This window comes from Octopus bimaculoides, chromosome Z (assembly GCF_046866305.1).
Source record: "Octopus bimaculoides isolate indiv1 chromosome Z, ASM4686630v1, whole genome shotgun sequence".
NCBI lineage: Eukaryota > Metazoa > Mollusca > Cephalopoda > Octopoda > Octopodidae > Octopus > Octopus bimaculoides.
The window spans coordinates 2,395,678-2,408,917 of NC_142944.1; the positions used below are offsets into that span (position 1 = coordinate 2,395,678).

Below are 13,240 nucleotides of genomic sequence, written 5' to 3' on the forward strand. Positions count from 1 at the left end.
AACAAAGGTTTCAAGTAGTGCCTTATTATTATTATTATTATTATTATTATTATTATTATTATTATTATTATTAAAGGCTGGCATAAACTGGATAGACCACTTTGCATATATAACGTAGCAATACTTTTGCAGTTAGTATGATTAATATATCATTGAAAGAAAATGTCATTAATTTACTAGTCATTTGTTATTCATAATGAATACATTCTGTATGTGTGCATGTGTATGAACATGTGTATCTTGTTGCTATTGATGATGAACACTCCTTGTGTGTGTGTGTGTGTGTGTATTTACATTTGTTGGTAGGCAATCATAATAGCAGGAGATTGTTAATTAATTTTTGCATATGAAATTATTTAAATTCCAGTTAAATCTCTAGTCCTCAATCCTTTTTGTTACTAACCCACCTGATTCTATGATACAAACTTCTTATTTCAAAGTGATCTAGATTAAAACTTTCTTCCATCAAATTTCATCTTAATTTATCTTCCAAACATCAGCTTAGTAATGATTAAGTTATTTTAGTAAATTCCTTATTATTTTCAAAACAAATTGAAACAAAGACTGGATTTCAACAGAAACAGTAATGAAAGGGTTAATTGTAGTTGAAATTTTCCTCTAACGCTAAAGGAACAGTAAATACATAATGTGTGTGTGTGTGTGTGTGTGTGGCTGAGGATGAATTACAATTGAGTGTTTGTGTAGCTCTCTCTCTCTCTCTCTCTCTCTCTCTCTCCCCCCCCCCCTCTCTCTCTCTCTTTCCAGCTGTCACATCCTGGATATGCTGCTGCATCAAGGATGGGAGGACAAAGAGAGTGTCTCTTTCTGCCCATGACTACATAGTAACCTAAAACAATTCTTGAAAGCATGTTATACTTGAATCTGTAGAGTTCTTTGATTCATTCTAGTTTCAAGTCCACTTAAATTATATGTCCACTTGATTGTGAGTGAGAGCTGTGCTTTTTTTTTTTCATGTATGTAGACTGGTAGATAAGGTATCTTTGTGTGTGTGCGTGTACATGTGCATACATACACACAGACATGCTGAAACAATGGATCATGTGTGTGTTACTAGCTTACACCAGAAGAGAATAGGTCAATGTAGAAGATGAGGAGAGTAAGCCTCAGGGGTAACAAGAATGAACTTTAGGAGTCCCTTTTTCATTCAAATGTAAAATGCAATGTAAACATTAAAAAAAATATACTTTTTAGAGATGAGGCACCTAATCTCAAAATTTATCATTTGAATAAGTCTTTAAGTCATTTGATTCTGTATTCTTCACTGTTGTACCAATTGTAAATGGAATCAATTGTTAACACTCATAATGTTTTAAAATCAACAGCCATGTCATTGTAATTCCTCAACATTATCAAACAGCTGTTGTCACATGTAGGACACATCTGGCTATTGACCATATTTTTTTTTCACCAGGAAGGGCAAACAGTTTTCCTGTCTTGTGGTTATGGTTAAAGAAGTATTGAACATGACTGAAAGGACTGAAGAGAGACATTTTCCTCTTCAGTCAAGCCCTTTTCAAGAACCACTTGAAAGACACGGCTAGAGAGGGATTTGATCTCCTCCAGTAAAAGTAGCAAGAGTGAGTGTGTCTATTCTTCTGTACATGTGTGGCTAGTTCAGAGAAGGATACCTGGAAAAGGGTCCTTGCCTTTGGTAGTCAGATCCTTTCATCTTGGAGCTGTAGAGTACTTTGGTTGGTTCTAAATCAGGAGCACTGTATAATCATCATCACTTCTGTATACAACATATACTTTTCATCCCATTAGATTTCTGTGTAAGGTACCCCATACTTTTCATCCCATTAGATTTCTGTGTAAGTCCCCCATACTTTTCATCCCATTTGATTTCTGTGTAAGTCCCCCATACTTTTCATCCCATTAGATTTCTGTGTAAGTCCCCCATACTTTTCATCCCATTAGATTTCTGTGTAAGTCCCCCATACTTTTCATCCCATTAGATTTCTGTGTAAGTCCCCCATACTTTTCATCCCATTAGATTTCTGTGTAAGTCCCCCATACTTTTCATCCCATTAGATTTCTGTGTAAGTCCCCCATACTTTACCTGACTCGTATTCGTTATCTCCATCATTGCACATGCCTTTGGAAAATGAAAGAAATTATCATCGTTATTTATTGATTTTCACAATCTTCAGTTTATTAATCTGTCTTTTAACACTTGTATTTTTGTTTTTTACAGGTCTTTATGCTGTGATAGATTTATATGGTCAGTGTGCTCAAGTTACAATAACATCTGGCTTTAACTCTCTTCCAACTGACAACAATATCACGAGTGTTGAAATGGATCAGTCATTAGCTTTGCCTGTCAGTACAGGTAAATATTAATGCATTTCTTACTCTTTTACTCATTTCAGTCATTTGACTGCGGCCATGCTGGAGCACCGCCTTAAAGGGTTTTAGTCAAACAAATCGACCCTAGGACTTATCCTTTATAAGCCTAGTACTTATTCTTTCAGTCTCTTTTGCCTGGTACTTTATTCTATCAGTCGCTTTTGCTGAACTGCTAAGTTACAGGGACATAAACACACCAGCATTGGTTGTCAAGTGATGGTGGAGGGACAAACACAAAGATGCACAAATATATACACACACACACACACACACACACACACACACACACACACACACACACACACACACACACACATATATATATATATATACAAGATGAGCTTCTTTCAGTTTCTGCCTACCAAATCCACTCACAAGGCTTTGGTTGGCCTGAGGCTATAGAAGAAGACACTTGCCAAAGGTGTCACGCAGTGGGACTGAACCCAGAACAATGTAGTTGAAAAGCAAGCTTCTTGTCACACATCCTCTCCAGTTGATGCTAATATTTATGTCCACCATGATCCACACAAGTGTCTCTTTAGCAAGTCCAGCAATTAACAATTTAAATAAGGTGTCAACTAATGAGTTTTGTTCTGTTTAGCTTTGATTGATATCAAGTAGACATTAATGTTTTATACAGAGCCCTTCTTCAACAAAGAAAACTTTTACATATGGTGACACACCAACTGTATGTGGCTAGTTCAGAGAAGGATACCTGGAAAAGGGTCCTTGCCTTTGGTAGTCAGATCCTTTCATCTTGGAGCTGTAGAGTTCTTTGATTGGTTCTAAATCAGGAGTACTGTATAATCATTGTTTTGTTTTTCTCTTTAAAGCCTACCAATTAGGGTAACTATTTCAAAGTTTAAAAATTCACTTGATCTTCCTATTACAGCTTCTGAATTTGTCTAAAATGTTAGTTCTTGATCTTTTATGACAAATGAAAGAATCTGTATTAACTCTTTGGAGAGAAAATCTATTAAAGTTTTTATATGAAAAGAGGTTTTATCATTTAAAATTCTCTAATATTTGGATCTCTAGGAGACACACATACTCTCTTTCTCTGTCTGAGCGTGGCCGTTGCCAGTACCGCCTGACTGGCCTTCGTGCGGGTGACACGTAAAAGCACCCACTACACTCTCTGAGTGGTTGGCGTTAGGAAGGGGATGGGGAGATTGCAGAGGCTGAAGTTCTGGGGAAAGGGCCACAGTGGTTCGTGTGGAGTAGGGGGAAAATGTTGAATACAACAAGAGTGACATGAAGTGGAGGAGGTACAAGACCAGCTAACTCCAAGAAACAATGGTCATTGTTGGAGTGATTGAAATGACAGAGAGGTGACAGTATGCTTGTGTACCAGAGGTTAGAGTGGTTTAACGACAGTCGGTCAAATGGCTCTTCAGAATGCAGTCCAGTCTATCTTTTTGTATAGCAGCAGCTTTTTCCCAGGTCCTGGAACACTACTTTATTGTGAGCCTTGCATTAGTTTCGTGGAATGTCAGAAGCTGTTGGGGTCAGAAATATCTTCTGGAGAGAAGTTTTTGAAATGCTGTCCTAGCATGTTAATGTTAATCTAAGGGTCTTAAAATAAACTTAGTAAAGACCAAAGTCGTAGTAAGCAAGAAATTGGACAGGACTCTTCATTTTTCCAGTAAATGGTCCTGCTCAGTATATAGGGAGGGTGTAAACAGAAATTCTATTTGGTCTACCCAGTGCAAGCTATGGATACACAAGAAGTGAAGTGGAATAGTAAGAAGATTTTATGTACATTATTTACATTTGACGGATATTTATCCTCATCTTGTTTGTTGTTAACATAACGTTTTGGCTGATATACCCTCCAGCCTTCATCAGGTGTCTTGGGGAAATTTCGAACCTGGATTCTCATTCCTAAGGGATTTTATTATCATTATAGTATTATTCTGCTTGTTCTTATTTGTCTTTAAGAGAATAATTTGAACAGAGAAAAATATATAGAAAGAGAAAGAAAAGGGGAAGACAAAGAGTGAGAGAAAGAGAGAAATTCTGTATTATTATAGAAAGTGATGGATATGTAGGTAGAGAGACGGATTGATTTGCACAAATCCAAAAGTTGAGATTTGTTTTGTTCCTAACACTGTTGATAAATGTATGTTTTAAAAAGTGTCACTCACAAGTGTTGCATCAATGCTTCTTTTTTTGGAAATAATTCTTTCTTTCACTCCAACCTTTCACTTGAACTATACTTGTGGTGATTCAATTTTTGAATTCCTTGTGTTATGTTCTGTTACTGACATATTCATAAAGAATTCAAAATATAGCATAAATGTTAGCTTTTTTTTTTCTTTTTACTCTTTTCTCTTAGTTATAAATCGCTTTGTTTACGTTTTGAAAATATGTCCTCTGGTGCATTACTATGACAATAATGATGACAGGAGTCGTCAGTTCAAATCCAGTCTTTTTGCTGACCTATCTAACTTGCTATGTATGCATTGAATTTGTACTCCAGCTTACCATACCTAACAGAATGAAAGAACATTTTCATTGGCAGCTAACAGCAGCTTTACGAACACGCTCTGATTCCAGTAGATGGTTAGAAGCCCTACTGATTGTATTATTGGGTTTACATGCTGGTGCTGACGAAAACCTAGGTTACTCCCTGGCAGAATTGCTACAGTTCAGTGCTTAAACTGATTAAATGATATTATTAGTTACAGCTACTCAACAACATGATCCTACTAACTATATTCATCGGCTGCGAAATTACATGGCAGAGTTACCTGCAGTCAATTGACTTTTGTTCTGCTCAATATCAATAAGTAGATTCTCGTATTTGTATGCAGCAATGCAGTTAAGCATCCCTTGCATACAGTTTATTCCAGCCTGTGCCATGTGTTAAAAGCTAGACTAAAATGACAAGGCTTTGAACATTCATGGGAGACAGGGGCCTGTGCAGGCTTACACTCCCCTATCCTCTTCTGCCACACCCAAATAAGCCACACACAAACATTATGCATTATTTAAGAACTGGAAGAAGACATTGACTGGATAGAATCAAATGCTTCAGAAAAATATACAATTTCTTCATAACGATTTTCAAAATAATTGTGGAATTTCCATGGGTACTGCTAGTTATTATCGTTAGGGTGGCATTATCATCGTTACTGTGAGGCGGTGACCTGGCAGAAACGTTAGCATTCCGGGCAAAATGCTTAGCAGGTTTTTTGTCTCTTTATGTTCTGAGTTCAAATTCTGCTGAGGTCAAATTTGCCTTTCATTCTTTCGGGTTCAATAAATTAAGTACCAGTTGTGTACTGGAGTCAATCTAATTGACTGGGGCCCCTCCCCAAAAACTTTGGGCCTTGTGCTTAGAGTAGAAAAGATTATTATCATTACTGTAGCAGACAAAATGCTTAGTAGCTTTTCTTTCAGGTTTATGTTCCAAGTTCAAATCCTACTGAGATCTACTTTGCCTTTATCATTTCAAGGTCATTAATATAAAATACCAGTTGTGATCTGGGGGCCAGTGTAATCAACTTACCCTTTTGCCTTCTACCTGTAGTAGAAATATTATTATTATCATTAATGCAGCAAACTGGCTGAATCATTAGAGTATCAGACAAAACACTGGCAATTTTTCTAGTTCTTTGTGTTTTGAACTCAAATCCTGCCAAGGCTGATTTAGCCTTTCATCCTTTCAGTGTTGATAGAATGAAAGTACCAGTGGCGTACTAGGGACCGATGTAAAACTTGCCTCCTCCTTTCAGAATTGCTGGCCTTGTGCCAAAATTAAATAGAATTATCATTATCGTCATAAGTATGCATTGATTGATCTAATTTAAATATTGTTATTTATTTTATTTTCCTTGCAGAAGTTTGTCATCGCTTCAGCCAGTGTTGTGGTAAAAATGTAGTCATTAAACAGAATGGTAACATAGCTTGCCGTACAAGGAACTTTAAGAATGCCCTGGTATTTAGTTCTGATCCCCTTAGATATGATGAACTATTTGAGGTAAGATATACATAAACACACACAAGTACACATGCACACACACACACATTGATTTGTTTTACTGCTGAATGCATTCCTTGTCATTAAGCCATACCCATTTTTTAAGTAAGGGAGTTCTCATTCATTTCATCTTTGAAAGTGCAGACTACCAGAAAAGCAAGAAATAAGAGGAATCACATGAAGTGTACGTACAAAAGGCTGCATTGGTATTGCCATGTGTTGTGCATGAATGAAGGTGGCTGTATAAATGAATATCAAATGCTTAATATGGATGGCATTTATGGAAGGGGAAAACTCAGGAAGACATGGTATAAAATGACGAAAGCTGATCTCAGGATTTTGGGCCTCATGGAAGTGACAAAACCAAAGAAAATCAGCAATGCACAGTGCTCAAGAGGGCCAGCACAGAAAACCTTAGGTTCTGGAAGTGTAATGTATATATATACACAACTGAGCCACTTGTTGAATTTGCTCCTCTCGTGTCTTCCTTACAGTTCCTCATCACTCTCCCAACAATTGCAATATGCTGTTGCTGTAATTAAATGAGTCCAGAACTACTTATTTCATTATCTCTTTCTGTGCTACCAATTATTTCTTCCACTACCTGGTACCACTTCCTTTAATATCCATCCTTATTGTAACTGAAAATGTATAATTATAATTCTAACATTTCTATTTCTAAATCTTTTTAATCTGTAGTTACTTATTAAATGTGAAGGTGCACTGCTCAGTGGTTATAATCGTGTGTTCAATTCCCAGACAAGGTTGTGTGTTGTGTTCTTGAACAAGACACTTTATTTCACGTTGCTCCAGTTCACTCATCTGTAGAAATGAGTTGCAACGTCACTGGTGCCAAGCTGTATCGGCCCCTTTGTCTTTCTCTTGGATAACACTGGTGGCGTGGAGAGGAGAGGCTGGTATGCATGGGCAACTGCTGGTCTTCCATAAACTACCTTGCCTGAACTTGTGCCTCTGAGGGTAACTTTCTAGGTGCAAACCCATGGGTCATTCATGACCAGGGAGGCAGGTGGTCTTTAACCTTTTAACTTATTAAATATAAATTTTTGTAGTTATATTGTAATTACAGCATGGCAGACATATATTTAGCCACTCAAAAACTGTTAACTTCAATTTTTGGTGTCCAAATATTTGTTGCAATGTCTGTAACCTGGTCAGTGACACACTTCAATTGGTCTGAAACCCTACCGCTCACCAATATAAATAGGCCTCAGGGTTTTGGATATAATTTTTTCATATATGACCATTTTACTATTATCATAATATTTGTATCTAATAATTATGAAAAGAAATAAAAAAAAAAGAAAAGTTATAATCATGTACTTTTATTTTTCTTTTTTCTTTCTGTTGCAGGTGAAAATTGAGCAGCTGTCGTTGTTGTGGTCAGGTTCGTTACAACTTGGTTTAACCACTTTATCAATTACTGACACTACGACACAAAATTTATTGCCGGAATCTATTGAGGGATTAACTTCTAAACCCACTTGGGTGGTGAGTGGATCTGATGTTAAGAAAAATGGTGTTGTTATCAGGGAAAATTATGTTCCATCACTCGATAGGCTGCAGGTTAGTAATATATGCATTTATGTTGAAGCTGGCTCTCTCTCTCCCTCTCTCTCTCTCTGTATGTATATATATAACAACAGATGGATAATATGTAATGTGTAAATTGATACATTATCCATCTATTGTTATTTATTTATAATTCACCTCTCTCAGAACTTGCTCCTCGTGTGATCCAAAGACTGTATATTCAATACAGTGTGCATTTCTTGATTAGCACATGGGCCAGTGGTATTCTCCGTCAGGTTCAATTAATCGTATACATAACCTGAATATCTTTCTGCCTATACTTTGGTATCCACGTATGTATTTGTCTATCTTTGTTGCGTATGTATTTTACTTTTGATCTGACTTGGTGCCTTACCATTTAAGTGCCTGGTTCATTTGAATCCTAATATATGTATAGCACAGGCATGGTCATGTGGTTAGAGTTTCATTCCCACTGCAGGCTAACGAATGCTTTATGAATGGAAATTAGGTAATCGGAAACAGTAAGAAACCCGTCATGTCTGTATGTGAATTTGTCTGGACATTTGCATGCTTATTGTAAATAGTCGCAGAAACGTTAGGACGCCGGGCGAAATGCTTAGCGGTATTTCGTCTGCCGTTACATTCTGAGTTCAAATTCCGCCGAGGTCGACTTTGCCATTCATCCTTTCAGGGTCGATTAAATAAGTACCAGTTACGCACTGGGGTCGGTATAATCGACTTAATCCGTTTGTCTGTCCTTGTTTGTCCCCTCTGTGTGTGGCCCCTCGGGGGTAGCAAAGAAATAAGAAAAACAGTAGTCATATGTCTGCAGTCATCCATGAAAACATGTCCAGCCATTGTACTGTTCATGTTTGAATGGTTTAGGGAAATATTATTTTGCTTGGGAACTGGTTAGGGCTGGTGACAAATCTACCTCAGTGAATTTCTTCTGATCTATGCAACCATGGAAAAGTGGGTGTGTCTGTCTTGTATTTTTCTGTTATTTTATTGATTTAGCTGTTACATTATAGCCATGCTAGAGCACATCTGTGTAAAGCAGATGATGCTACTCAAGAGTTTCAGGCTTTTGTGTGATCAAACCATATCACTGGCACCAATGTTATAGTTTTTGAGTGTTTCCTTTAAAGCTTCCTTGAAGCACTTTAGCTCAGTTTCATCCCCTCTTTCTCAGCTCATTATAAAAGGTTTTCATAGGAAGACTGCTGTCTTCCATTTCAAGGTAGTTCTTAACAATGTCTGCTTTAATGCTGGTTGTTTTTGTTCCTTTAACAATACTGTAGTCGTCCCATCAGATTTTGAAGATGCTACAAAGGCAATGCTACTAGTAAAAGCACTTCTGATTCAGACATCGATGATAGATGGTCTGAGTTTTGTGTTCTGTAATAAAGAGAAGACAACTGCTGCCTTAAGTATGAATAACTGCATTGAATCAAATATATCATTTTTAAAAAAGAAATGTCATATTTACCACTTTCTATGTTTGTGCAGGTTGACAATGTTATAGGAGTAAAGAGATGTAGTGATGGAACCATGCACATCTATATTAATGGAGAAGATATGGGTGTTGCAGCCTCAAACATTCCGAAAGTAAGTTCCACTTCAGTCCACGTAATTTATATTCCTTGTCTCTTCTCCATACTTGTCACAAGAAATATGAATTTGTTTTCACTGTATTTATAATTTAATTATGCTCTGGTTTTCACTTCATTTTTTTTAATAACCTGCTGTCTAGTTGACCATTGAGATTTTTCATAAAGATGGTTTTTACAGAAATGGCTTCAATATATGACTAGCCAACATTGGACATTCTCTGTCAAAACAAATTACCTAGTTTCAACAATGTACACACAAGCCAATTGTCTACAGGTAATGAATTGCCAGAACCATTATTGTATCGGTATTTGTTCCAGCTCTTTTCATATTCTGAGTTCAAACTCCAGTAAGGTCACCTTAGCTTTTCATCCTTCTGGAGTCCATAAAATAAAATATCAATCAAGATTGGTGAATTGGCTGAATCATAAATTTCAGATTTTTTATTATATAATTATTCCTTTCTTTCATTGATCTTAAATTTGTAGTGCTTGAAATAATAATGACAGTAGCAATTTTCTGAACGTACACTCAGAATCATTCAATTATGGCAATTTTAGCATAAAATCTTGTAAAAATTCCTAGAAGAATGTCCAATTTTGGAAGGAACTTAACTGCTCTGCTTTCTAGTGATGTTGTTTTAACCCTTTTAATACCAACTTGCCTGAGACCATCCTTGGTTTTCTACTACAAACTTATTGTTTTTAAAGTGATCTAAATTAAAACCATCCATCAAAATTCCATGTTAATTTATATTCCAAATTCCAGCTTAATAATAACAAAGTTAGTTTACCAAAATTCTTTGTTATTTTCAAATTTAATTGAATCAAATTCAGTGTATTTCAACAGAAACATGGTAAAGCAAAATGGTTAACAGAGCAACTATTATGTGAATGTATAATATAAAAATATATAAAATTTGATTGAAACATCAATTCTTTCCAAATTATAGAATGTGTTTGCTGTGATAGACTTGTACGGTCAAACTGAAAGTGTTTCTGTTGTAAGCAGAGCATTGACAGAAAGTAATTCCAGTTATATACCAACCCCTGCATCACTGCCGCCTGCAGTTGGGAAATGCCCTTGTGAGGTAAAATATTTTGGCTATTTATTTCTTTTAGTCCAACCAAAAGTTAAATGTTTGTTTCTTGCTGTTGTTGCTTAAAAATTTTAGAAATTATGATATTTTTCTTGTGTTTCTTTTAATTAAATTTATTAATTATTTCACATATGGTTCAAATGATGATGATCATCATTTAATGTCTATGTTCCATGCTGACATGACTTGGATGGTTTTACAGGAGCTGGCAAGGCTGGAGAGCTGCACCAAGCTCTAGTTATCTGTTTTGTCATGGTTTCCATGATTGGATTTCCTTCCTAAAATGTACTGGGTTGCTTTTTACATGGCACCAACATTTTCAATTTGTTTAAACAAGTAAACTATCAAATAGTATATGTCTTACTATTAGCCGGCCCCGTGCTGTCAAAAATGATGGCTAATTGTAGGATTTTATATATAAATAAGGTACAAAATAATCACACATACAAACATTCACATACTTCCCTTGTATACGCACACACACACATACACACATATACTCAGAGGTGAAATGCTGTTTGATTTTTTCATTTCAGCATTGAATGTTCGCCATCCCACTTCCAGTTTGCCATTGCTCCTTCCTCCCTTATTCATCTATCACCCCCTCCTTTCTCATTCATATGTTGTGATGGGGAAATACACGAGTATTATTCATCATCATCATCATCATCATCATCATCGTTTAACGTCCGCTTTCCATGCTGGCATGGGTTGGACGATTTGACTGAGGACTGGCAAACCAGATGGCTGCACCAGGCTCCAATCTGATTTGGCAGAGTTTCTACAGCTAGATGCCCTTCCTAATGCCAACCACTCCGAGAGTGTAGTGGGTGTTTTTACATGCCACTGGCATGAGGGCCAGTCAGGTGGTACTGGCAACAGCCACGCTCAAATGGTGTTTTTTACGTGCCACCTGCACAGGAGCCAGTCCTGGCTTTGCAGTTAGCACCAGGACTATATTTGCACACAATGCAACTCTCCTCAACATACCTTGTTCTTCTGAAGGGATATGTTTTACATATTATTGATCTAATGGATCTAATGGATCTCCCATTAGATCAATAATATGTAAAACATATCCCTTCAGAAGAACAAGGTATGTTGAGGAGAGTTGCATTGTGTGCAAATATAGTCCTGGTGCTAACTGCAAAGCCAGAAATGTGGTCTACAAAATAAGCTGTATGGATGGTGAGTGTAAAAACAGAAACACGACATACATAGGTGAAACGGCAAGAAGTTTGGCTGAGCGTGTAAACGAGCATTGGAGGGACTATAATAATCAAAAACAAACTTCGGTGCTCTACCAGCATGCCAAAGAACAACATGGTGGTGTACTGGACAGAATTAGCATAGAAATCCTGTCTAGACACCCCGGTGACGCATCGTTGCGGCAAATACAGGAGTCGGTCCTCATAACTGAAACGCAACCAATTTTGAACACCAAATACACGTAGATGAGGGCCTTACAATTGCCCATGGTTGCATGTGTTGTTCACACATATGATGCGGAATATGAACGTAAATAAATAAATTTAAATTTCAAAAAAAGAAAAAAGTCTCTATCTGATCTGATATAAACGAAATTGTTACAAACACACATATGAACGCACATACTTACATATAAGCACGAACACATAAGTGCGTGCACACATATGAGCGTGCACACATACGAGCTTGCACACACTCACATGCTCATACCAAACAGTTTCAAAACAACCCCAAAACAACGCCAGATCATACATTCAAAATAAATGGAAGTGGAGAGACAAATTACTGAAGAGATTGCAAGAGTGCAATGAAATAATTTAACAAAAAACTATATAAATTAATAAAGGACTGAACCAGTGCGTGTGTTTATTACCGGCATAATGCCTCTCCCAAGGTTTAATTATATAGCAAATCTTTGTATGTAAATGCTGTGCTGTATGCTGATTTAAATGCTGACCATTTCTATGTGTTCTAGGTGGATGGAGACCAAGATCAAGACACTGCTGAGGCATTGAATTTAGATTTCCATCCAAACCATGGCAAAAATGTGACATTATCTAATCAAAACATGTCTGCTCATCGTACCACCAGTTACAACCATGCGATTGTCGTTACTCGAAGACCATTGACACGTAACTATCTTCTACAGGTAAAAAATTTAATCAATTCTTCATTTTTTTTATTATTCTTTGAAATCTTTATGTAAATTATACAAATTTTGTGGGTTTTTTTAAAAGCTATTGTCAGTGGTTTTGGTTTGAATTATTGTTTATTGTGCAAAAAAAAATTCTAAAATACAGCATGTGTAGAAATTTAAGTGAAAAGTTACTGGACAGCCAGTCAAACAACCCAGTCCACCTAGGTGGACTGGGCTAACCACAGTAAGCAAATATGTAATATTAATTAGTGTTTTGTTGTTCTGTAGTGCTGGGTTCAATTCATTCTGTTGTTATAACTGTGTGGCCCCTGACCCTATCATATTACATAAAAACAAAGTCTTCTTCAGCCCCTTTACTTCTTGATACTTTAGAACTGCAGTTCCCAAACATATTTTGTCACAGAATTTTTTGAATGATTTTCCAAAAATATCACAAAACTTATCAAAATGTTACTGACAATCCCTACCACCTACCTAGTTT

The 13,240-nt window shown here is 36.6% G+C and overlaps 1 protein-coding gene across 1 annotated transcript in view; it reads left to right on the forward strand.

Moving 5' to 3' along the window:
- Positions 1–13,240, forward strand: part of LOC106871179 (neuralized-like protein 4) — a 90,191-nt gene that overhangs the window by 60,491 nt on the left and 16,460 nt on the right. Inside the window, exons 12-17 of the mRNA XM_089365363.1 lie at positions 2,216–2,350; positions 6,213–6,352; positions 7,724–7,936; positions 9,413–9,511; positions 10,467–10,604; positions 12,577–12,750. Coding sequence (XP_089221489.1) covers positions 2,216–2,350; positions 6,213–6,352; positions 7,724–7,936; positions 9,413–9,511; positions 10,467–10,604; positions 12,577–12,750 — 899 coding nt within the window. The remainder of the gene's footprint in view (positions 1–2,215; positions 2,351–6,212; positions 6,353–7,723; positions 7,937–9,412; positions 9,512–10,466; positions 10,605–12,576; positions 12,751–13,240) is intronic.